The 27,995-nt window shown below is 36.0% G+C and overlaps 1 protein-coding gene across 1 annotated transcript; it reads right to left on the bottom strand.

The window, feature by feature from the left end:
• Window positions 1–328: 328 nt before the first annotated feature.
• On the bottom strand, window positions 329–26,533 carry LOC131591832 (sodium-dependent neutral amino acid transporter B(0)AT2). The gene is made up of 11 exons (XM_058862914.1): window positions 26,241–26,533; window positions 16,691–16,848; window positions 16,092–16,218; window positions 14,657–14,838; window positions 13,329–13,439; window positions 9,607–9,848; window positions 9,309–9,501; window positions 7,942–8,134; window positions 5,354–5,513; window positions 3,046–3,208; window positions 329–1,670 (listed from the first exon to the last, which is right to left on the bottom strand). Exons 1-11 carry the CDS (start codon window positions 26,527–26,529, stop codon window positions 1,299–1,301), a joined length of 2,190 nt encoding a protein of 729 aa, XP_058718897.1. The 5' UTR covers window positions 26,530–26,533; the 3' UTR covers window positions 329–1,298.
• Window positions 26,534–27,995: the final 1,462 nt, after the last annotated feature.

The following is a 27,995-nucleotide window of genomic DNA, read 5'->3' as shown; positions in this document are numbered from 1 at the left end:
CAATTCTGCCTTTTGCTTATTAGAGGTAGAAAATGTCAGACTTTATGCCTAACTTTAAAACACTTAAGGTAAGGAGCAGATCACGCACCAGCTTCCAGAGTATCCTGCCAGTTTACAATGCTGCGTCACCTCCTGTATTCACAGTAAATGGCCTTGTCCAATAGTTTATTAAGATGACTGATTTTTTGCTTTGTTCAAGTTCTTTTAGCATCTTTATTTATCTAGCAAATACCATTCTTTCAGGTAGTCCAGATGAGGAAAAAGCAGGCTGTGTTATAATAAGTGTATTATGGTACCACAGAGAAATACTTTATCAATCTCTTTATTTGTAGGTTAAAATGTAATGCCATACAGTTCTTAACAATTACTGACTGAAAAAAATTATCTGCATAAAACAGAAGCAAAACTGAAGGAGACTAATTAAAAAAGCCATCTTGCTTCAACTTTTGAAACGATTACATACAGAATAATATACATATTTACATTACAAGTATATTATATAAATATAATATATATGTAATCTTGTAACCACAATAAATATCAAGGTCTTTTTTAGGCACACAGCATAGAAAAAAATGCAGAATCTGCACAATCCTTAAGATTCTTGGAGTGACTCACTCTAACATTGTTTTCACACTGAAAAAGCAAATATTTTACACAAAATATACAGGCACAGTTTATGCAGTCCCCAGTGAACAGGGAATTTTTGATCGCCTTCCTATAAGTCTACTCCTTGATTTTCTAATACTATTGCTCTATACAGCTATTATATAAGAAAATAGTTTGCAGGTTTGTTTTTTACTCAGCTAATAGCCTAAGTAATTATCAGTGCTAATAAAATAAGTACAGCATATCTACATAAGGTATATACAGGTGTTTACACAAACAGACTTGGTGAACTAATACTGAGCTCACCATTAATACTTGGGAGTTAACCTGAAATTCAGCAGAAAAAAAAAGGTTTTTCAATGATATAACCTCAGAAATATTTTATCATTTGAGAGACCTGGGATTCAGAAATAGAAAGCTTGAAATTTAGAAGTTAATTAAAAAATCAAATTCTTGGCTATGCTGGCAGCTGTAGGCTGCCACTGAATCTGAATGTTTCTTTCAGTGCAAATAAAAACTCAGAATTAATCCAAAGGGAGTTTTCTCACCCAGTACATACAGTCATGGCATTTTACAGACTGTCACTATGGAGCACCTGAGATCGCACCCTAGTAAGTGACGCTGACCACTTCTCATAGCAGGGCTGTGGTCAGTGGGAGGAGAAACAAACAGCACTTTTTTTCCTGTGGTTACAAATCAGACTCTGGCATGTCAGGCATATCTGCCATCAGGTAGCCAATACCATAGCGTCCATTTGGAGCCGTGTCCAGAGTCGGTGACCCAGTCTGTTTTCGATAGATGTTTTTGCCGAAATTTGGAGACGGCACTTCACTCGGACTCTTCCCATGAATCAGACTCGTATTATCTCCCTCCAGATTAACAGGTTCCTTTATTATCCGACCTCTTTTGTAGGAGACAGACGCCAAACTGCCAGAAGTGTCGTCAATAAGGTTGCAACGGCGTACCAGGAAGACTATTGGGACTGGCAGTATGGCCAACACCATCAAAGATATACAGACAATCATTCCCCATGTTGGATAGCTGTGGAACTCTTCCATAGCCTGAGAAACACAATAGAAAAACTATTAATACATCTTTCCCAGAAAAATAACAAAATGCCCCAGTCCTCACTGAGGTCTGTCGTTTTGAAAACTATACATTCTCCACTGCACTCACAGCGTGGGCACCACTACAGATCTCAAATTGGTAGAGTCATGGAGATGTAGGACTGCTATCTTTCAGCCAGTGAGAAGGACTAAAACACCACTGAACAGTTTCTGAGAGCACTTCCGCAGCACACAACTCAAGATTTTCACTTTAGGCTTTCTGTTACATTTCTCTGTAGTTGTTCCCTGATCCTTTAAAGGGTGCCCAGAACAGACAAGTGTGCAGTGGTATCTGTAACTAGGCCTGGAAAATTAGCCCTTGTTCTGTAAGCTAATAGCTGTTCTAGACAGGAACCATCTCAGTTGTTGCACTTTGCATAAACTTTAGATAAACTATAATGCTGGAGCACTGACTACACCCCACACCTCTGCTGCATTCGTGCACCAACAGCCAACAGGCTCCGCTTGCCTGATTTTGTACAGGGAAAGGCACGGCATGTTTGGTATTCTAAGGTATTTCTCTTTCTAGTTTTTGAGGGCAAGAATCAAAAGTAACAAAAGCATTTTTCTGAGAATCATGTAGCTGGATAGAGGCAGGCATACTATCTAGCTATAGTAATGCTGACCTCTTACATTTATCCTTTACCTGTCTTTGCTGTGACTTCCCCCCTGGCTAATTTGGGAAAGTTTCTTTAGATAATTTTTCTGACATTTTCTCTCTCTCCATTTTGCAGAAAAAGCCTGTAGAAATAGCTCAGGGCTCGTGAGCCTACAACCAGCTGAAGTCTTCAGAGTTACCTTGACTGAGTATCTCTTTGAAGTCAAAACTCAGAACTGTCTTGCTGCTCACCCTGAAAAGTTCTTATCAGAGACAGGTTTTAATACATACAGCTGCTACCTACATTGTCATGTGTTCCCAAAAGGAAAAATTACGACATGGCTAAATCTTAATTCCACAGAAGATACCTGATGTGGTATTTAAAATGATTTATGTAGTTGTCACCTCTTTTCTGCAGCAAAGTAAGACTTCATGAATGTGAACAACCTCTTCATCATACATTACAAAATAAAAGTCACCCAGAGGATAAAGGTTTGAGTCAATCAGCTATATTTTAATGCAGAACTACCCTAAAATTTAAAAAACTGTTGGTTTTCCATTGAAGTTACTTAAGATAAAAGCAACTATCATGTCATTATTTATACTGATTTTGTAATTTTTTTGTCTGTTCTTGTGTTTCTCAAACGCTCCCGACACGATCACTATGATGATGGTAACGGTATCACATATACATCCAAACCCTACATATACACCTACACGCTATATACGTACCGTATCTTCAATCCAAGCATTGTAACCAGGAGGACTCAATCCCATTTGGACAATGCTAGCTACCAGCAAACATAACAACACGAATGGTGAAACATACTTCCACATGTAGTAATAATACTGGCTTGGAGAAAACCCCAGCATATCCTTCAGGTCCTCCATAAATCTGTGAAGGGATTAAAATGTCATTGTTAGTGTAGGCATTGAGATTTTGAAAGCTGTAATTGATACATAGCACCTAACCTGAGGGAAACAACACACTAGGAAAAATACATATATAGAAATAGCTGTAGTTTAAATTACTTGATGGGCTGAAAAATAGAGCTTATACTGTTCATTTGTTCAGACTAGATGAACAAAAGGAATCCCTGCACAGTGCAGTGACTTAGTAAGCTGCTTGCTGGACTGTGCTGGAAGATACTTAAAATCATTTTGGTTTTTAAGATATTTTTTTACATTTTCTTGTATTGTCTACTACGTTGTTTACCAGCACATCTTACAGATTGTGCAATATTAGTTTTGAACCAACACATGTGCTGCAGTCTAAAAAAACAACCTTATGCAAAAGCTATGGTTTGCATTGTATAAACTGCTGAAACAAACCTTTGCCAAACTATAAAACTGCCTCCTTTCTCCTCAAAATTCTAAGTTAAGATGTGAACAAAACTCCTATTTTTGTACTCATGATGGAGTATATGGTTCCAGAGCCAGTACACACAGAGAATGCTTTCAGAAATAATTCTTTTGGAGTGTGAGTAAGCAATGATTGTTTTACTTCCCTTGTAGTCCTACTCCCTTTCAAAATGTGTATCTCAAAAAAGCTCTTATAGAAGGATGTTTTCCAAGCAGTTACACATGTGAAGCTTCTGTCATGTAAACGCTCAGAAAAAAATTTTACCTGCACAGCTTGAGGCATTCTATTGTTTATTTACACTGAAATAAAACACGTCATTAAAAAGAAGTCGAATTTACAAATGGATTGTGCCCTCTGTAGATAGCCTTCTCTTCCTGAAATCTCTAGTTCTTCTTCCAGCTGAACATGAATCTGTTATCTTTAAAATAAAGTCTTCCATTTTCTCCACCCTACTTACCCTCTTCTAAAAATCTCCTTTACCTCAAGCTCCTCATAGCACTTGATTCCAGCATGGGAAATTTTCCCTCTTGGTTACAGAGATTCACACATTCTCTCTCTCCTGTAGCACCCTTTGTATGCTATGCCTTGCTTTTCTACTATCTGATCAAAGACTTTATGTCTAATAAGACATTTATACGGAACTTCATCTACAAGGAACCCTTGGTACTAATCACAGCCAATGGCAACCTGGGGCTGTTGGTACTGACAGTTTTTGCAAACTGAATTGCTCGGTTCCTGAAGGATGATCTGGAGGAACATACATCAGAAGAAATACTAGGAATACTCCAGAGGGTCATTTCAAAGGAGAAACTTGGCTGTTAACTTTTCACTGTATTCCATCAGAACCCCTTCTGAAAACCCCTTATGAATCACCTGCACTGTGAGTCATAAGCAAAGGATTACCATATTTTAGCTATGCCTAAACATCAACTTCCTCACAGGTAAGCTGCTGACTTTTGACACGTTCACCTCCATTCACAGTGGAGCTTGGACATTACCAACCTTATAACCAGGTCATCTGTTTTATCTTTTGGTTGCATGTGTAAAATAATCTACATGGTGTTTTTATATCTAAATGATCAATTATAGAATTATACATGTGGCCCAAGTTGGAATTCTCCCTTAATGAGTAAGCAGACCATGTACTACTTGCATAGACTAGAAACAATGTCTGGAAACCATTAAAATTGAATTTTCTTCTTATAGTTTTGTTTCTTTATGACAAAGGATTGTCTGATTACTCAGATCAAACAAGTGAAAAGTCAAATGAAACTCCACCCATTCTATGTCACACTTTTTCTTCATGAAAAATTAGACACTTTACTACTTCAACAGCATTCTCTGTTTGACGTGTGCACGGCACAAGTTATTTTTGTGACAAACTCTTCTATTCCTTAAGTGTGGCACATATTGATCTCACTTTCTGAACACATTCTGCTGATTTTGCATATAAAAGGAATTAAACAAAAAGAAGAAAAAAAATAAGAGGGATTTATGGTCATTCCTCTTCACCCATCCCCAACAGGTCACTTTACTGTCGTCAACTGTGCTGCTTCCAAGAAAGCTTTGACCCTGTTTTTGCTATCATCTCCTTTCTCACAACTATAATTAAAATAGGAATAATTATTGTAAAGAATGGCGTTGATATGGACAGGGAGATACATTTCCTTCACTTACTTGTCTATTCCATAAATTCGGATGACTGCAATATTCTCCAAAATGACCACGATAAGCAGCGGCAGAGTAGCTGAGTAGTCATCAAACATCGTCACAAAATAATTTCCAGAGCGCTGCACAAATATCAGGCCAATAAAAAATGCTACCAAGCAGCAGATGACTGGAATGAAGGACAGAAATGTGAGCTACAGCTGCAACAAAGTTCCATCAACAAAGAGGAACTAACACATTGTTTCATAAAAGTAAATTCGGTAACATTTTATTGTTTCGGGAGGGTCTCAATTTTAAGAATATTAATAATCCTACCTCTTTCCTAAAAATGGAGAAGTTATAAAATTAGAATTACTAGAATCACTGTATCACAGCAGTCCTGATTAAGCAGCAGTGATTAATCAAGTGATTATTTCTTACTAAACATAATGGAAATGCAGAGGTAAATCATTCAGTAGGCAAAACATCATACATTCGTGTTAATTGGTCACCAGCTCACTTTTTGAAATTCAGAAGTGGAAAGAACTTAGAAGTGAAAATATGGGGAAAAAAAATAATATGAAAAATTTTCTATGATTCTAAAAAGACAATGATTCTAAAAAACAAAAAGTCTGAGTAGACTTCCCCTAAAAGATCATTCACAGCATAAAATTCTATTAGGATCTGTCTAAATGTATTTGTACGTTAAGCAACATTTCTGTTCCTTCCTTAGGGACACCCCAAAATATACTTCTTGAAAGGCTGATCCTGCATAATGGATCTCAATATCATTTTCTCCAACTAAAATTGTCAGTAACAGGACTTAATTATTAATTAAGTCAAATATCAATAAATCATGACATCAGTTGTAGGCTGAGCATCAGTAAGACTGATTCTTAAAGTGCTCTTCTTTTTTCTCACAGGGAACTTAGGCTAAGGATGCACCTAAGTAGTCCGAAATTATGTGAAATTAATCTGGGTCAAAATATAAAATATCTTTACAGAATACAGCCACTTCAAGATAATCAAATATTATTGATTACAATACTGAAAGTAAGACAATGACACTGTTTCAAATACTGTGCTAGAAGTCTAATCACTTTCTTGAACCTTGTAGAACTATTACTATAAAGACTTTATGAACTTTCCACTGCTCAGCGTGAGGCACAACATTGTTGAATGCAACGTGAATTTAAGCATTTGAGTTGGTTTCCTTGAACTCAAAGAGTTGCAAATGTGCTAACCATTCTGTAAAAGTTGAAAGCTTTTGTCTTGTAAGCATGAAATCTATTGCAGACATAATCCTTCTTAAATGCCACCAATACTGCATGAAAAATAATCCAGATATTTCATTTTTTTCAGTAAATTAACAAAACACCACATCAAGTTGTAATCTTTTGAGTACAACTGAGTTTAACTAAAATCATGCATGCACACCACTTAAAAAAGTTACAAGAAAAGGGCAGTTCTTGAATATTTCTTTATCTTTTTTTTTTTTTTTGTGAAACCGAGTTAACAAATACTGTAAAATGCTCCATTACTCCAGTGTAATGACTTTATATCACGATACTTGCACACATACTTAGGAAGAACAGCTAATTTCTAATTGTTGCACTGGTTATTCAGCATGAAGTTAAGACCTAATTCAAGAAAACAAACAGACCAAAAATAACTTACAACTTCTGAAAAATCAATTTATTCCTTTTTTTGAAGGATTTGATTTTTTTATCTATTAAATATTACTTATTATCTCAGTAAAGTAAGGAAAGCAATTGGGAAAAAAACAGTGCTCTGCTGTATCAAGGGTTAACTATTATATGTCATTATTTCTCTCACAGTTTATTGTTTTCTTCATAGAGTTAGATAATGTTAAAGCACCTTTTTTTAAAATTTATTTTCTATCCCACCTTTTACAGGCATTGATATGAAAGCTGAATTTGTGCATAACACACCAAGTCCGTTGCAGCTGTCCTGAAGGTTTTCAGGAATCTAACTTCACACCTCTGCTGGTCTTTTATATAAAAAAGAGAAATCCCTACTAGTCAAAGCTACATGAATATGCTACACCTCAAACAACTTTGGGCATTTAAGTAATAAAAAAACCGCAAACAAAACAATGCGACTTCTTGTTTAAGACTTTATAAATGTTTAACAGAGAAAAATATGTTTCTCTAGAGAGTAATTGTACCGATTTTAGCATAATAAAAACTTCCTCATAAATTATGATTTCATCTGGCCTACTCAGGAGTAATTTGTAGTAATTTGCAATGTATTTTCACTCTTTCCTTGTCCTTTGTTTCTCCAATGTGCAACACAGGCTGGAATGGAAAGTATTCTGAAAGAAGCCAAAAGGACTGACCATACAGAAACTTGTAACAGACATTAAATTAAAATTTAAGGGTGTTTATGCTACTGTAACATTCAGGAAAAGGTTTTACTGGCAGATATTAATGTGCCTGTGCAGGGAAGTACATTCTGGAATACAGTGATTTACTGCTCTGTAAAATGCTCTGTAAACTTTCATGTCAAAAAACAAAGAAAACAAAAAAGAGAATTCATAGTCTCAAAAAAATTTTGGCTTACTGCTTTATGGAGAAAAGAAAGTTTGTGTAACTCACCAGTAAGAATTTCTTTCCTGACCTTGAAGGTATCAACAATGGGCGTGATAATGCCTTCAATGGTTCCAAACATACTTCCAAGTCCCAAATTTACTAACATGAGAAAGAACATGACTGACCAGAAGGGAGAAGCAGGGAAGTGGGTCATTGCTTCTGTAAATGCAATAAAAGCTAAACCAGTTCCCTGGACTGCCTGTCAGTGAGGAAAAAAAATTAAAAATTGTATCGTTATTCATGATTTTTTTTTTTTGTAGTTTGATAGCCTGAAAAGTCTGATTTTGTGTTCATACAGTGTCATTGATAACACCTTGAAGGCAAAGAGGGAAGTAGCTATCTAATATGTAATTCTTCCAGTTAATACTAGTTACTGAAACATAAGAATTTTTAAGTTGATGGGCATTAACCCAATTCTTTCATAGAATCATAGATTACTTGGTTTGAAGGTGTCTCATGAATCATCTGGTCCAAACTTTCTTGGCAAAAGCAGTCTCAAGAAGATGGCCCAGCACCCTGTCCAGCTGAATCTTAAGTGTCCAATGATATGGAACCCACCACCTCCACTGAGAGATTTGTCCAATGGCTGATTGAACTCATTATGGAGAATTTTCCTCTCATGTCCAATAAGAACAACTTCTTTCTACCTTTCACTGATAATTTTGCGTGACAGCTACTATATAGGACACTATATAAATACACTGTTTTCTCCAGTAAGCACATGAAGGATTGAATTTCTATACTTAGAAATTTAAATCAAATTTAAACAGCAGCCATATTATAGAAACTTTAAATGTCTAAATCACCAATTTTATATTTTATCGTCAGATGCTGGTGCAACTATATAGAAGTCAGTGTTTCAATCTGCAATTGCATCTCTAAAGCTAGAAAACTATAATTTCTGTTACAGATTTGGCTTACTATAAGATTTCAAAATAGGATTATACTCATTAAACAACTACCTAGTAAGTAGATGATAATTTTTTTAGATTTAGTGAAGTAGTATTTATATCTAATAATTATATCTTAACATTAGATTGTCTTACAGTCTAAGACATTGAGTAAGTAAAATCTCTGTTTAGTCTCTGGAAAAACCCTCAAGCTCAATTTTTCTGAAAAACAGAGCTTTCTCTCTGAGAAGAATGATATCATGATCAAAATATATTCTAAAGCAGTGAAGACCATACTAAGACGTCAGACCCAAAAGTCCTCAAGTGAGCTGGAATGCAGCCGTGTTTTCATCCAGGTCTTTACAGGTGCATGGCTCACAGGTACACTGTACTGGTACTTATGTGCAGGTACACTTCACAGCTCACTTCAGGCTTATAAATGTTCATCTGTTCATAATCTCTGTACTCAAGATGTAATCTCACCTTGTCAAGTTCATCTTCAATTTGACAAGATTTCAGACCAAGAGAATCAAACTGTTCTTCTTTGACTTTCTGTATAATGTCATAAACTAAATTGTAATCTTCTGCTGTAATACTTGAGAAATTGATATGATGTGGGATCATATCTTGGCTGAGATTGCCCATTTTCAAAAGTTTTAAAATCTTCTCTGAATTTCTGTAAAACACAATAGAAGAGAGAGAACAAACTCAGTGGTCTGTGTTAGTTCATAAACGAAATAAACCGTAAAAATAATTTTAAAAAATAAATGGATATTCATACTGGGTAACACATTTTTCATTTATGATATTGGCTTTGAAGCCCAGAACTGCAAACACCACCAAAGTTGCCAGCACAGAAGTGAAAAAATTGATGAAGGACACCAGTACAGCATCAAAATGGCAGTTGTTGTCTCTCTTGTTGTAGCTTGAAAAGGCAATGACTCCACCAAATCCAAGCCCTAAGGCAAAGAACACCTGAGTAGCAGCTTCTCTCCAGACCTTGGGCTCCAGCATTATTTCAAGCTGTTTGAAATTAGATATAATATATGTCAGCTATAAAAGGCATTTCTATTATATGTAAAAAACAACAGAATAAACCCTACATCATAAAATGCTAATACTCCACTACAACTGTATTTTAACTATGATAAAATTAAAGCTGAATGTGACCCCTGAAGTTGGCAAACTTATAGGCCAGAATTTCTGTTTATTTTATATTATCGAAACATTGTAGAGAAACATGCTGTAGAGGATGTTCCCAACAATGAGACACTATTGGAGCTATGTAACTGAAACAGCAGCTAGTTATACTGAGAAATAAGAGAGAACTTTTTTTTACAGTATTAACTGTCTTTTATTTATAGTATATGTACTGACTTCTGTTAGACTTAAGATGTACTTTAGAATGATCAACCCTCTTAATAAATGCAGTGAGTATGATTAAAGTTGCTTTCTTGTTACTTTTCAAACTAACAAAAAAAAAGGTGAACATGAGATACGCATGCTTTTATGGAATTCTATTACATGCAAGTACGTAAAGCAAAATGAAATACATGAAATGAACACTTGACACCACAAGCTGTATAGTGCAGAAATCAAATATCCTAAGTCAGATGCCTTGAACTTAACCCTGTGTTAAATGGGTCGGGTATTTCAGGGGCAACTAAGCCTGTTACCAAAAATTTAACAATATGGCTCACTGAGATCAACTGCGCTGCTCCTTAAAAAAATAACTTTGTTACAAATTTATGAGTCATCATCTGTCTATCTCAAATTCTTCTAGATACTGAATCAAAAAAAAGAAGTAAAGAAGTTCATGTCAAATTTAAAACATCAGATTTGCTTACACTGATTCAGAACCTCCATTTATGCAAGTGACTTATTTTCTTTAAGCCCTAGGTTTATTCATAAAAGTAGAACTAAAATGCATCAGCATAGATGCCAGCATTGTTAGACTGACTGTCTTAACCCTGAGGAGAAATAAATCTGCTATTGTTACAACATTTTGAATAAAAGGTCAGTTTCTCGTGGAGATAAAATATTTATTACAGATAGGCAGCAGAAAGCTCTTTATTCACTTATATGTAGCTGAAATACAGTATAATTGAGAAAAAGTGTTTTTGACGATAAACATATTCCTGTTTCATAATCTATTTATTTAGATTATAATTACAATGCACAAGTGGCTATTGCACGTGGTTCTCTGTCACACTGTCATGCCAGAGCTGTCCCACCAGAGGGAGCGTGAGGAACATTCTTATCTGCACCAAATTCGCCATCAGCTGAAATATCAGAACGCTTCTCACTTCCTAAAATACATCCTTTGGTACCACCAAAAGTAGTGTGTTTCAAAATAACTCTACATTGATTTGCTATTAAGTGTTGCCTGTGTCTCTGTACTTCATATAATCCTATAGTTTAACTGCAGTAGGTGATTTAAGTGGGTTTTTCACATACCTTTCTTTAGGTTTTCCATTAAGTTGCTTATTTAGAACTTTTGCTTTGTTTAACAGCCATGCCAAACAGAGAAATTCTCCCCTACTACATTAGTCTGGAACTCTCACACCTGCAGCAATGTGTGCCAGTCCTCTACCAAGCTGGCATAACTGATGGGAATTTGCACAGAATTCATCTGTGCTCAAAATGTGGCCATTTGCTCAGCTGATTGGGCTGAAAAGATGCTTCTCTCTCCCCTCTCACATCTATCTACCTGGATAATTTTCATTCTAGATAGGTTTAGCACTCATTTTTATAGCCTGGATGTACAAATACAGATGTACAAATTTGTACATACAAATATAGCCAAATAAAGTGTTAGCACAGCGGAGTGAATGAAACAACAGGTGGGGGCGTCTGGATTTCTCCAGGTAGTCTCATATGAACCTACAGTCCAAATCAGTGCTCAAGTACAAAAAACTGTAATGTAAATATTTTGTAAGGTTTATATTCACATATAATACATGTGACATACAGGCCTCCTAACTTCAAATTTAAACCACAGCTTAAATTTTGATACAGAACTGGAAATAGTCAGAATAAAATAAGAACCATTTTTCTTTTGATATCATTTATATGAACAGTTGAAACAATTGTATAATTAAGTATAACATAACTGTAAAGGAAGCACCAGCTGCAACTTATTTAAGTCTAACTCATGGAATAGTGAATACTGAAGAGGTGTTGGTATCCAAGGGGAGTTTTTATATTTATTTTCCTTCAGTATCTAGTGGTAATTCTCCAGCCAAAAAACACCATCACTGAGAAACCAAATTATATCTTATAGAGGTCTGTATTTCACCTCTGCTTTAGACTTATTTTTGTTAATAGGCATTACATTTCTCTCTTCCTCAGGTTTCCCAAATTTGCCTGAGCAGCCTGCAAGTTCCTGCACAAGTGTAACTCTCTAAAGTGGTGACAATGAGTGAACTGGAACATGACTGCCATCACTGTGAGAGCTGACAAAGGTCATTTTTACAGGATGACAGCTCTCTAGAGTGAAAACACCTGGAATCAAAACAACCGACAACACCCTGTCATCTGGCATTAGCCACTATGTGCATTGACTTTGATTATCTTATTATTTTAGCTTTCGTTTTTGAAAAAATAGTCCTGTTCTTGTCAACTGTATTGTGAAGTGGACTTGCAGGAAAGGCCATTTCACAATACAATATGAAGCCCAGACTTTTACATTCCTGAGTAGGGTGCTGACTGTTCAAACATGCTGTTCCTATAGTATAGATGTAGTTGCAAGCATTTGAGATAGGTGTGAACAGAATTTAGAACTTCAAGCTAAACAATGATTCATAACATCCCTTATCACCTCCGTAGTTAGACAATCTTAGCACAGCTTTCTGTGTAAGGCACGTTCCTGGCAAAAATATCAGCAGTAAAAAATACATGCTTAGAACTGCTGCTGTCTTGGGATGTCATTGGAAAATTGATAAGGAATGCTGAGTGGCGAGTACTTACACAACTTTACTATTAAATACAGGTCTCCTGTACTTTGGGCTACTAAAAAAGCTTTACTTTTTTTCTAAAAAGGAGGAAAATAAATGCTCTTTTTCAAAAGGGACAAGTTAATTATGCATGCCACGATAGTTCCAAGTAAAGCACTGAAAACCCAGAACTAGACATTTGTTTTTACAAATTTGTTTTTTACTAGACATTTAGTAAATGGCAAACTTCTCTTTTCAGTATTTAGAGCTCTCTAAACTTCCTGAATCCTCTCAACTGCACTCTCAGCTGTTTATCTTTGTAGAGGCATATAACTATGGGAACCCTCACCTAAGAGAGGTAACTCTACAGACCCTTGGAACACCTTGAGCCTTTGGACTTTAGGGCTTGGTATTGTGCCACTGAGATAAACAAAAATATTGCAATTTAAATGAACAGAAATACAGCCAAATGTTCTATGAAAACAATAAGCTTAAATGAGAGCATTCATAAATGGTCGAATTGCCAATTGAAACTTTAATACCCTGCAAACAGAAATTAAGTGCATACCTTAGGGGTGAACATGTGACGAATTCCATCCACTGACCCATTAAGGAGCAGTCCTCTGATCAGAAAGCATAAAAGTACCACATATGGGAAAAGGGAACTAAAATACATGATCTGAAATACAAGAAGGAAAGAAAAAATGTAACATGACATTTAACACGGACTTCCTTTTCAATAGGTTCATTCACTACATAGTATCCTTTGGATGTATGAGTGAATTGATAATCATATGCTTTAAAAATATGCAGAACACTTCCCACTCCCCTTGTCTCTGCAGAAGAAAACATAATCACATGACTGCAAAATAAATTAAATTCTGTACCGTACAAAAACAATACAACTGCAACCAACTGTATTTATCACTAATTGATAAAGAGCCACTGGACTCCTAGGGAAATTCAGTATTAATTGAGACAAAAAAAGACAAAAGTAAATTTGCAAAAATGCTTCTCTTCACAAAAGCTCTCTGACTGTGTATGGCAAAGGTATGTAGCATGAATAGAAACTAATTTTGCCTTTGGAAGGAAAGGGGACAACAATCAATAGAAAGTACATAACCAATTTATTCAATCACTAAATAATGCTTACTGTCAAAACAACAAAAAATAGTAATCAAATCTGATCTTTCATTACCCATCACTGAAAAGAAAATTCATTCTGTAAAGTTTAGTAAAATGATTAGCTAGTTAAACTTGCTACTTATTTCTTTAACTGAAATACCCCAAGGAGATCACAGAAATTGCCCTGTCAGTGCCAAACTTTTTAATAGCAAAGAATTTTGCTACTGGGACAAATTATTTTACCTCTGAAACCCCCCCCAAGATAAACAGAACTAGAAAATCTTTAACCAGCAAATCCAGCTGGCTGGAAAGAAGACAAGGTAACAGTACTCAGATGCGAAGGGATGATGGCAAGCCATTAGTCAAAAGAAACAATCCAGAATCCTGGAAATCAGCTGTGTTAATGCCAGAAGCATGCAAATGTGAGTACACATGGAAACTTATTTCCTTAGACACTCAGAACACAGAGACTTATGCTGCACAATAAAGCTGAGATACAGTTACATGCAACAATTAGGCGGATGAGAAGCAAAATGATTCTTCTTCAGATCTCAATTCCCTCTAAATTACTGCCATTTCCAATAAAACTGATGGAGTTTTAATGCTTAACTATTAATATTCCTCTACTTGAGATTACACAAATGGAGGGGTGAGTCAAAGCACTTAACCTGCTCCTACAGATTTCATGAGTAAACAGAGGGTTTGGTGACCAGAAATGTTCTGAAATGCTTCAAAATATAGTAATATCATGCAGGTAAACAGTATACTCACTTTGCCTGAAGACTGAATGCCTTTGATCATGGCTAAGCATACCATGACCCAGGCAGCCAGCAAGCAGATAGTCATCTTCCAATTTAAACCCCCACTCTCTGACAGAGAGCTGGAAATATTCAGTGCTTCTCTGTACCAGTAGTAAGTGGTTGCAGAACTTTTTTCACACTCTGGCTCCACAACTGTCAAAGAGACGTTAGCAAGTAAAGAATGGGTTCAGGAGAGATATTTCATAACAGTGTTCTCCCACTTCTCAAAATTTCTAATTGTGCCATCATCACTCATAAGGAAACCAAAATCACATAACAGTCTTAAGACATTGTTTAAAAGAAAAAGTGACTGCTATCAGTGAAAACTTCTGCGTATATCTCTTAAAACACCCTTTTGGGATAATGTATGCCTCTGCATTATGGTTAATCCTACTCCAAGGTAGAATTTATTTCTCACTTCAGAACTAAATAGTAGGCAGGTTTATATGAGGATATACATTACATTTATCACACATAAAATTACATTATATGTATGTGATCCTATGAATTACATACCATGAAAAGTATCTCCGCAATGAACACAAATTTGAAGACAGAAAACAAATCGTTGATTGTGTCTGCTTTGACATGACACTCAAATTAACAAGGACTTAATTACCATTATAAGCAATAAAATAATAATGATACCAAAGTGATGAGGAAAGCAAATAAATGGTTCCTACATGGATACATATTCCAAAAGCGAATCTACAGTTTTTCTAACTGTAATTCTGTTATAGTCATGTTACCAAAGAGTTTAAGAAACTGTGTGCATCTAGGCATGTCACATATAAATAGAAAGATTTCTCTGGAGAAAATATTTACTTAAGTTCTTTATGAATTATTTATGCCTGACAATCAACCATACATGTAAGCATGTCCTGAGTCAAGATAATTAATGGGAAAAAGGGGAAAATACACTATTTTTAAGAAACCTAACAAAGATAATAGATCTTCACTGAAATAACCTATTAAAAATTTTCTCCTTTGTTAGTGAACCAACAACATTTTGCTAGGAAGTATCCTACCAGTTGAAATATAAAATTATCCTTCTTTCACTTTTCTTTTTCATCCAGTATAAAAAGTAGTATCAACATCAGAAAAAGAGAAACAAGATTTTTTTTTTCTGCAACTCACTAAATAGCATTCTCCTAATTTAATTACTCTTTAAAGTGCTGTTGACAGTGACGTTTCTTTCCAAATACACTGTATCTGTCTTAGATTAAGCTTTTGTTGCATCTTTTCAAGCATTATAATGTGATATCTTAATTAGATAGAAAACCACTTTCACATAGAACACTTTTGCACACAAATATCTTCTTGGACTTTTCTCCTTTTTCCTTCAAAATCTCAAATTTTATATACTTTACATGATTTTTAAGAACATTATGTTAACACAGACTTACAGGTATGAGATGCATTTTTGACTAAAGGACATTGGTCCCATGGTAACGGATGCTGAAAAGACTGGGAAAAATAAAACAGGCTCCATCCAATAATGACATTGTAGTACAGGGCCACAAAGAAGCATACCTAGTAAAAAGGAAAAAAAAACCAACCAAAAAGTTACATTTATTAAGTGAATAAAAAAATCCCTGCTGAACTTCTGCATATTTCTGTACATCAGTCAATGAACCTAAATTTAATTCAACTAAATCAGAAGAAAAAAAGAGAACAACTTGTCCCATTAAAGTACCTGACATTTTCTAAATTTTCACTTTTCTCCATATTCATCATGTTACACCTCTACTTTTAGAGGCATTTTTCCTCCAGAAGACTACTCTGTTCCACAGTTCCTAATTTCAAAAGAATCACAAAAGTGTCTGACTTAACAGACACGTATACACCAACAGTTGTAATGGTGCAATTCAAGTTCTAAGATCTTTGAAAACACTGTAAACTGACCTTGATGCCCACCTATAAACCCATGGTCTTTCCCTGCAGTAAAACAGGAAGTCTAAATCATAGCATCTGAAAGCAAATGGCACAATGTTAAAAAACTTACTACACAGCTTGCAAATCCAATTCCTCCAAGTTTGGGGCTGATATAATTCCACACACCAATACTCCCTCGACGGATCCTCTGCCCGACAGCAAGCTCCAAGAAAAAGAGTGGAATCCCTATTATCAGTAGCAAGATTAAGTATGGCACAAGATAGGCACCTATGAGGGGAACAAAGTATAAATCAGAGTAAATGGAAGAAGAGTCAGAACTTGACAGAACAAATGTGAAAATTTCTAATAGCTTCAGATTTGAATTAGTGTCCTTCACTGCAAAGCTCTTCTGATCCCATGCAAGAATAATTATAGCTGAACCTTGGTCAAAAGTCTTGTAAGATAACAAAAACCCAAAGACACTTAATTTATAAAGCACTGTAACATGTTTGAGGCAAGCCTTACTGCAAGTGAGATATTACTGAAATGAGTTATTTGTTTGAAATTTTGGACATTCAATCAAGCTTTTTAGAAATACAGAATCATCAGGAGCTGAATCAGTATTTCTTATAAAACTTTACAGCCTGACTTGTAACAGAGCAGCAAGACTGAATATAAAAGAAATACAGAAAACACTGTACACAACATTCTGAGTGAGCATCAATCATAAGAAGTTTCAGAAGATTACTCCATGTCTCAGATGCTCAAAAAGGGGATTTCATGCTGTACATAATAATGATGCTACCCAGCTAAGCAAGGAAACTGTATCAGTCTGTTGTTACAGACAGAAAACAGAAACATAATGTGGAAGCAAAATGAAGTATTGTAGGTCTGCATCTTGCAGTACTCACCAACTCTCTTCTTCAAGACATATTTGAAAATGCAACTGCAACTTCACTTTTGCATAAACATATATATAAAAAGCAATTCCTCTTTTTAAACATCTTATTCCCAGGAACTGATCATATACAATTCTAACTTAAGGATGCATCTCCATTTATTTCAGGAAGTTTGATTGCAAGCAAGTATATCCAAACACTAAGCGCACTGAGAAGTTCCAAGCCTAACTTCCTCCTTGGTGTTGTGGAGTATTTAGTACCAGAGCTAAGAAACCATGCAGGCATCAGCAATAAGCATCATGGCACCTGACTTTGTGTGGCTCTTATGCTGCAATACAAACCACTGTGCTGGAAAACTAACTCAAAGGCCTTGGAACTCCTGTTAGAAACTATCATAAGGCTAAGGAAAAACATTTGAGAGATGCAGACTGCAGCATGTTGAAGCAAGCTACAAAGCAAAGACCTAAAGACCTAAAAAGCTTAGATTCAGATTTACTAACCCTTATAATCAATGTCTTCATCCTGTGATGAAAGAGATGAGCGAAGTTCAGAAACCAATTTGGCATTTATCCTCAACTCCCACTATGTCCTACTTCAAGTCCCCTCATCCACAGTCAACCTTCTAGGGCTTTTTTAGGCATCTATCAAAATGCACTGGCATTTTCCTATCCTTAGTGGGCAATTTATCTTATGGAATACAGTTTTTGTCAGAAAAGCTAAACTTTCCTAGGCTGTGCAGGAGGTCTCAGACATTCTGGTAGCATTAGTTTGTGTTCAAGTCCACTTGCTATTTCACTCCTCATGAAGTACACACTAATTGGACATCCCTTTCCATTACAAAGATCTTAAAAAGATATTAATCATGGAGTAATTGCAGTCTTGAGTTCAAGACTAGGGGGACAAAATGAAGAAATAAAATTGGAAAATGTGGGAGCTCCAACACAAGATGTTGTCCTTCTGAAATGAGTCGAGACATCAAGTTGGCCACAGGACTGGAAGACAGACCTGGGAAAGTTCAGTTTCTCAGTCTGGAGAAGAAAAGGTTCTGGAGAGACCTTATAGAACCTTATAGCAGTACCTAAAGGGGACCTGCAGGAGACCTTTAATAAGGGCATGTAGTGACAGGACAAGGGGGAATGGACATTAGATGATGGAAGGTATATTTACATTAGATATTAGGAAGAAATTCTTTACTATAAGGTTGATTAGGCACTGAAACAGGCTGCCCAGGAAGGTTTTGGACTCCCCATCCCTAGAACTGTTCAAGGCCAATTGGATGGGATTCTGGGTAACCTGGTTTAGTGGAAGGTGCCTTGCCTATGGCAGGGCAGTTTAAACTAGATGATTTTTAAAGTCCCTTCCAAACCAAACCTTTCTGTGAAAAAGTACTGGAACACCAGACAAAGAATATTAATCTCATCTACCTCACAGTCTATAGGCTATGTTATCAATGAAGTAGCTCCTATGCTTTATTTTCATGACCTGCTAATATGCTATGCAATGATACTGTCTGACAGCATTGTTTTTACTGAGGTAGCAGCTACCTTCCTATTCAGTACTTTGGTGTCTCTCACAGTTCATTTTCTATGTGCACATAATAGAAAGAATGCAAAGGATTTACCTTCTATTATGAAAAAAACCAGAAATAAATAAATGTGAGGCAAACAGGGGAACAGAGCAACAACCACATTCAAAAATGAGGGGGACTATCTATCTTAAAAACATGTAACACAGAAACCATTAAATATCCCAGACTGACTCTCAAAATTTCTGTAAGACAGAATTTACATTGCAAGTGAGAAGCTTTGGCATCACTATCTTTAAAAGATCTGCTCATACAATTCATTGAAAGCCAACAGTACACAGGTGTTATATCATTTAATGCTACTGTAAATGATACCTTAGATCTTAATTAGACAGATGTGGCATAGCTGAGCAGAGACAAACCTATACAGCTCCAAAAAATTGGGGCCTAGTGACTTACCCTGGATCCCACTGGATGACTGTACTAGAGCAGGAACTGAACCCAGCTCTTCAGTGTCCCAGTCCACAACCTTAATCACAAGGCTGCAAAGTTAAGCACACGTTTAAAGACTGGGCTGATGTGTGTGTTTTATGCTGCAGTATCAACGCAAATTTCAAGATTTATCAGTTAGATTCTACTGAATAAGTTAAATAAATGTGGTGTTAAATCCACATTACATTAGACTTGACAACCCTGTAATTCAGTGGGTAGCCAGACAGCAGAGTTCACCTCTACACTGCTAGGTTTGTGCAAAGCACCTGAAGTGCTGGTTCTTCAGATTATTCAAACCTCCTGAGCTTCCTTCTGATCTTGTTCCTGTCACCAAAACGGACACGGAATGGAAAACTGTGTGTGTGTGAGTTTCAGTGTGATAGAGCTTGGACTAGATTATACAACTGTATCACACCTGCCATGGGCTTCTGTGCCCCACAGTCAACATGAAACCATAGCATCTCTGGGCAAGTATTTTGCTGAAGTCTTCCCATGAAGCTAGGCATACTTTGATGAACTCTAAGACATCCTATCCTCACTTCATCCTAAAAAAGGATCACTATGGAAACATCTCAGCATGTCTCTTCTTTGCCTGCACATGAAAACATGGGTCCTTGCAGTTACAACATTAGATAAGGACCATTCTAATTTGAATTTGAATAATAAATTGGCCTTGAATAACATCCTACAATAGTTGTTTGCTACACCTATCAGCTAAGCTGCCTTCTGAATATTACCATTCTGTGCAGTTCAGGATCCCCACGTCTCCTTTCTACATTTACAAAATTATTTGGCTGTGAAGTTGCTTTTTTTTTTTTTTTTGCCTATTTTGGTTTTAAACATTGGCTTTCATATTAAAAACCCAACAAGAAAAAAAAAAAAACCTTCACCCTTCTTCATTAGAATGAATGACAAAGATATAAGAGATTTCATGATAGTTAAAACTGTGCACAGCACTGCTTTGATTTCCTAATTTTTTTATTTAATCAAGCATTAGAATGGGATATCTGGTAAACTGCCCTTCTTGAGATTACCATAAGCACTGCATTTGGCAACATTATTGACAGAAGTGGAATAACGACATTGGTTTTGATTTAAGCTCATATAAATGCTTCAGTAAAAAACAAATTCATAAAATTACATGATTCATTAGTGATTAAAGAGTTGGAAAACATTTTCAAAAGCAGTAGAACAAGGCAATATAACCATTATCACCTTGATACTACAGAAGAATTTTCTTCTTTTAGCAATTCTTGATGTAACCTGAAAAACGTATTAACTTTCCACATTGGTTTCATCTGCTACTGTGCTAGATTTTAATTGTCTGGTGTCTGATTTAATTCTTTTTCAATCATGGTGAAGTTTACTACTGTCTTGAAGAGGGATCCCAGCTCTTACTGCTTGCTAGATGCTTACTAAATGAATGCAAGCAAGAAGCTGACAATCAGATGAAGATAAACTTATTTTCAATGACAAATGCTAAAATTTTCTAAGTTATGACAAGTGAGCAATGAAACACTGTTAACAGTATACTAAGCTTCAGAAAAAAAATTATTTACCACTACAAAATTGAAACTGCTTTTTTCAGGAAAACTCTGATAAATTGTTTTATGTTTTATCTGTAGGTTTATAGTCTATCCTGATAGGATAGTCTTCTTGTCACTAGTCTTAGTTCAGTATGTGCAGGTGTGCCTGTTTACAAAACTGTGCTCAAAGGGTGAATATCACCTTAGCCAATTAGCTGCAATGAAGAATTACACTTGCAAAATAGAAACAGGAAATTTCTGTACGCTAAAGTACAACTAAATTTTGAGTCTGATAATACCAAACTCAGAAAATTATACTGTAGTCATCAGTGAACTCCAGGCATTAAATATAAATTCTTGATCCAAAGCTACATAATAAAGCCTCTGAATCCATAGTCAAGTGTTGGAATACTAGGAAATACTTGTTTTGCTCCTATTTCTCTTGTATTAGTTGTAGCTTCTAACAGAGCACTACAGAGGAAAAAGCAAAACTGCCATGCTTTTTCATTAGACCGCGGAACTTTAATGTCAATCAACTGGTATTTCAGTAAAAAATTCAGACTACTTAACTGTAAAAACTCTCAATGTGACTCTACCTAGGTCAGTCTTTTCAAAACATAATGACACTATCATCTGCTACAATTTTTCCTATTTTGCTCACAGCTTTTATCTATAATTGTAAAGTAATACTTTGCACTTTTTACATCACAGAGATATTAAGAAAGACTTACCTTTTTAAAAAAAAAAAAAGAAAAAGAAAAATCAGGAAAATTAAGTTAACACCCACAAAAATGCAACACAAAATCTTTGGGCATGTAGCACCTTGCAGACTCCTTGCTTCTCTTCAAAGTAACACTCAGTCTATTTTAACTAGTACCACTCAGCTAATTTAATTTTCCTTTGTTACTTCTAATTATGTAACAGTATCATTATACTTCTGCTAATCCTAAAGGGAAATGACAAGCAAACAGAATAAACTTTAAGCATTTTCTTTGTTTGAAAATAGTGAAAGGTGTGCAAGCTGGCCTCCAGATGACAGTTATAAACAGCAGGAAATTATAAATCTAGTTTGTCACTATTTAAGAGCATCTTGGCAATACTGGATAGACCTGAGCAGTTCATTTTTAAGGCTATCAACCACAGGAAGCTGAGGCAGCTCTGAACCATAACAGAGGTTATGAAATTGTTATACAGGAACTGTGCTTATCTGAACAAACACACATATTCACCTGCATGTAGTAAAGGAGGAATAAACAAATCCTACAGTGCAAAAATGAAATCGAGCATATTCAGCTCTAGCACAAATCACCTTTATCAAGGATCAAGGATGAAACAACTTTTTTTATCTGTTAAGCTGGAAAGAGTGGAAGAGGTGCCTTAAGTGCCAGATGAGGTCGAGGCATTGCCTGCCAGGGATAAGAAGGGCCTGTGGTGAGGACAGTCAGTTCATCACAACTTTGCTGACACATCTTCGGCCCCTCTTTCACAGAGCCTAAAACTCCTTTGTGCCCTCCCTCTCAAGTCAAGAAAACCAGCACCCTAGAGTGCTCTCAGTCTGCTACCAGACTCTTTTCCATCAATACATTTGGCATTACAGCTACATCCCCAATGTGGATCCAAGTACATCCCAACTGCATAACAGCCTTTTCTCTCACCTCTCCCAACAAACATTTTTCTGGGAATAAGGTAAGTGAGAAAGTCAGCAGAAAGCTACCCTGTCTAGCTGGTTAGTTAACTATAAAAAATACCAGATACTACTCTAAATATTTTTGAGTTGCTATGAATTAAAGCAGCAGGAGTACGTGTTAAATAATCACAAGAAATAAATTGAAGGATGTTGGTTTGGTGGAACAGACTAGACTCAGAAACAGAGATTGCAAAGATATCTAGATATCCAAATTCTCACTGCAGCATAGTGCAACTCAAGTTACTTTTAAAGATGGTATCACAGGTATTTCACTGAAGCAGTAGAGAGCCCTGACATTAGGAGGGTCAATATACCACAGGCCACAGTCATAAACAAACTAAATCTCTTACTGAAAACAGGGTGGGAAACACACAAATTTTTCTGCACAAAATTCTCAAATAACATATATATATTTGGGCTAGCCTTGCTGTGTCTTATCTGTTTATTTTGTTGCTCTTGTCACAACACAGGATATGCCTTTTCTTTTACTGGTGGTTTTAGAATTGTCTTAGTTTAGGGTAAATTAGGGAGGAAAACTCTGGATGGGGATTTCCCCAGGGAAATGCCCCTCTCCACCAACCGGTCCGGGAAAGGGAAAAAATTTCTTTGGAGAGAAGTGGAAAAAGCTGTTTATTTAACAGAAAATTGAATAATATTAAATAATAAAACCTCTTGCTGTTCGATGGAATGGCAAATCTAGGAAGAAAAGTCCTTTTCATGTGGTGTGTAGCTCGGCTTGCTCAGTTTCTTATCAGTCCCTCCAGCGCTGGAAAAGTGCCGAGGCCCAGGCCCTGGTGAGCCACAGGCGTGGGCTCCCGGAGTTTAGCTGGGTGTTCAGTCCAGAGCAGGCTTGCACAGATCCAAGAAAAAGGAAAAAAAACCAAAGGTCCGGAGAATTCTTCTGCCTCAGCTAGCTAAAACTAACTAAAAGCCAGGGAGAAGCTCTGTCCCGCCGTCTGTCTGTGCTGCAGACAACACAGTCCAGGAGCGAGATGTGTGGGAGTTATATTTTCTTTAACACAAACTGCGGCTTTTTTTTCCCCCTCTTTTGCTCTCAGAGCCAGTCTTAAAGGTACAGAACTTAATATATAACATAAACCAGACAATTGAGGATACCAGTATCATAAAGTCACCCCAAGACAAGAATACAGGGTATGAAGGCTGTGAAGGAAACTAATGAGTATCTATGTTTTTTATTTCTTTTTGGTTTAAATTGGAACTGGATTTATTATTTATTTAACTATTATTTATTATTACTTTTTAATATACTCCCCTCACATGGTATTTTCCAGATATAAGTTCCTTAAACACAGGGAAGAAAATGAAAGTCTAAATGGAAGGTAGAGACCTAGTCATACACTTCACTGAAACAATTCTAGTGAGAAATTCAGAGAAAGTTTACAATACATCAAGAGATATCAATAGGTATTTATAGTAAAGCTTTATCAGAAGATTACAGAACAGTTCTGACACTGATATTTCCATGGGTTACACAAAACTACTCTAATTTTACCTAGAATACTTATTAGAAAAAATAAGTGTAGCAGAAAACAGAACCTCCTATAAAATGTGTGTAGGTTTTCTTACCATGTGTTTGAAGTTTTCACTCCCTCCCCCTATTCTTCTATGCACTTGTGAGAATTATTTGTCCATCTGCATACACATACAGGCACCAAGGTACTTTACATATTTCAAAGTTTTGCGTCACCTTCTCCATCTTGCATTAGGATTAACTTGAAAACCAAGCAAGCTTCAGCTCTAATGATCAATTTCTTTTCCCTGTTGTTCAGAAGGCTGCCATTTGCTAAAATGGTGTAAAATTATTGTTAAAAGCCAAGTACACTCTTGTCTCAGCAGGTGCAGGAAACACTGTATCTCCACAGACTATGTTATACATCCAATTTCCTGCAATCACAGCACAGGAGAAAACTACAATCTCAAGTGACACCATAGCTACTTTTTCAAGTCTGATGAATAAAGTGTCATAATCCTTGAAGATTGGATGGTTTACTGTTTTGTGGGTTTTGTTGGGTTTTTTTCTGAGATGTGAAATGATTAACTAACTTAATTCATTTATATTTGACCAGAATTAAACTAACCCTCACTGACAGTAATTTTGGAAGCACCTGAGGGCATGAAACCAACAGCCCAAGAAGCACACCAATGGATCCCTTCCTTTGGTTCAAAGGAGAATCCAAGTGGCTTGCAAAATTCCTAACGACATTAGACACAGACTTTCAAAGGGACACAACTACACAAAATAAACTGTTATAGTCCATTATCCTTGAGACTACATCTTGACACCATACTTTAAATCAATCATGTAATGCCTTTCTCTCCAGAATAAAAGAGAAAAAAAAAAAAACTTAAATGAAAGTAAAAAAAAAAAATCAGTAACTAGACATAAAAGAATAACTTTATCCTAAAGATAGAATATTTGAAAGCATAAACTTAATTTTTTAGTGCTTGAATTGAGAGAAAACAAATAAAGAATTACACTTTTATCATATTCTAGCCTCATTTCTGTACTCTTCAGTTACATCAGTTGTATCATTCAGTTTTTAAAAAAGCAGCAAAAGTGGAATGTTATTCTTCATTTTCTGTACACATTCACTTTTTGTATCATAAAAAGTGACAGGTTTGTTTTGAATTCAGCTTAGTAATTAGCTACAATAGAGTGTGCATTATTGTTGTATATTTGGATGTAACATTGGATGAAATTCTAATCTTGCATTCATAGAGGAAGGAAAGTCTCCAGCCTCACACTTCAAACTGACCACAGGTGGTCAACTAACAAACAACTTGATGTTATTGTTTTAAGTGAAAGGTACCTTGTTATTTAGGGAAATAATAAACCCTATAACAGCACAAAAACAGATGCTGTCTCTTAATGTAATGATTTAAATTATTTATCATCAGTAATGATTTAAATTATTTATCATCAGACAGAAAAAACAAAACAAACAAATAAACAAACAACAACAAAAAACCCCACAACTTTTTCCCTCCCAGAGTATTTTGAAGTTCTTGCCAGAAGTAAATCATGAAAATCATGATCAAATGGCCAGGAGCTAAAAGCAATTAGAAAGTAAAGGTGTAAAACTTAGTACCACTAAATACTAAATACACTAAATACTAAGTACTACTAGTACACTAAATACAAAATGCTGCTTTAGTCTTTAAAGTGGATATAGTTTTAATGCCTTGTACTATAAAGAACACTTAAGCACAATAACCAGGTCCTAAACAATGCAACCCTCCATAATTATGTGTTACGGGTAGCCACTGAATTGAGCAGTAGCTAGGGTTGTATAAAGAGCTTTCTACCCTAAAATGAGGAAATGGCATCTTAGAAGAATCTGCTACTTACTTTAACAAATGTATTTTTCTAAATAAAGAAAATGTGGGCTTTTCCTCATAGGTTCTGGCAAAAACTAAAAGAAAAACCTGACATGTTGGAGCAAGTTTGACTGTGGCTCTCTCTGCTACCTTTGAAACCTGAAGAGTTAGCACCATCATCTAGGTACAACTAGCTGTATCACAAAACTTACCTCCACCATTCTTCTGACACAGATAGGGGAATCGCCACACATTCCCCAATCCCACAGAAAATCCAACTTGTGCCAGAATATACTGGAGTTTGCTGTTCCAAGCAGGTCTTTCATCTTCTACATCTGAGCCTTCCTCAACATCTACATCCTTTTCCTCCTGATCATCAACCATAAGTTCACTCTTCTTGAAGGCATCATCTGAAGAGTCCTCATTAGAGAGCAGGTCCTTAACTGACTCAATGACCTCATCATCTAGTTCTCTTTTCACTACCTTGCTGTTCTTAGGCATTTGTAATTTGCAACAAACAGCAAGATGACGTTCAGCTGAGACAGATGGACACTGAAGCAGACTCTCCCTCGGCTTGGGAAAAATACTGAATAAAAAGACTGAAGATTGTGCCTGATGAGTCCTTGATATCAGGGAATCAGTAAGGACTTCTGCTTCTGAACGTTTGTTCTACTGAAAGTATCTGTGGAAAAAAAAAATTAAAAGGATATTATATTATTGTGCAGAAGAAACTTAATTTTGAAATGGTGTGCTTTTTTTTCACCCATTTCTGAATATCTCAATGGTTTGGTAAGAGGAGAAAACAAGAAAGGGATGTTAAACCACTTTCAAGTTGTAGGGAATAAGCCCACTGTTTGGTCCAAAAGATGTTATAAAATACATTTCATTCACTTGTTAAGGGTTGTTGGTTTGGGTTGTTTTGTTTTTTTTGTTTAGTTCCTACGGACTGATAGACTGATTGTTCTTATTTTGATACCATAACAAGATTCTTTTCATCAGGCATAAAAGGGTATGCTCTTTACATAAAATGGAGGACTTCAGCTCCATTACTTCCTGACTTAATAGCTGTACTTGAATTTATTAAAAGTGTATTTTAACCAAAGTAAATTAAGTTTTTCAGACCATTTCAGAAAGTCATGCAGCCATTAAAATTTTGATGGAGTGGATGTACGTAGTAGTTCAAAAGCAATGGTGACTTATTTTCTTGTTATTCTTCATCCTGGAATATATAATCACAGTCACAGTGTGAAAGGAGAGATACTCATCTTTTATAAGCTTTGATACTTCAGATATTTCCTAAGAAACTATCTGAAATATTTGAAATGCCGAATCCATTTTAAAAGCCTACTGTTTTAAATGTGTATGTACAGAAACAAAAATGCTTGCGTTTGAATGCTTGTTTTTCTTAAACACAGTAATTTAAAAAGACAGACAGACTTTCTTGCAGCTGCCATACAAAAGGTAACCATAACTGTAAGATTTTGGGGAGGAATGTTTTTCAATAAATTCTTCACTAATCACATAGGATAAAACTAGTGTGTGCAAAGCCATCTGCACAATTAAGAGTCTTAAAAAGGATTTCGATTATGTGTTAAGCTTCATGAAAGCTCTAAAGAGGGCTTCTGTAACAAATACACAAGAAGTCTAATCAAGAACTGCTAACAGATGAGAATCAGAAATTACTTCAGGAAACGTGAGACCTTACAGCTTTTGCTTATGGGCTTGCTGCAACATCTGGTCCATAGTATGAAGGCTGCATCAGGTCCTGACAAAATCGCACGCAGTGGAGAACTGCAAAGAACTGTTCACACAGTCACTGAAAGACCAAGCACCTCGCGGCTGCTTTGCGCCAGACCCAAAGCAAAGATGTTACGCCACTGGAACACAGCCCACAGCTTATCAAGATGAGACTTCACAGCACCAGAAATAAAACATCTGCCACCACAAGTACTATCACCAGCCTCCTA

The sequence above is a fragment of the Poecile atricapillus genome, chromosome W, assembly GCF_030490865.1.
Source record: "Poecile atricapillus isolate bPoeAtr1 chromosome W, bPoeAtr1.hap1, whole genome shotgun sequence".
Taxonomy (NCBI): domain Eukaryota; kingdom Metazoa; phylum Chordata; class Aves; order Passeriformes; family Paridae; genus Poecile; species Poecile atricapillus.
The sequence above is the reverse complement of the archived record's forward strand: the minus strand, read 5'-3'. Positions and strand labels throughout refer to the sequence as shown.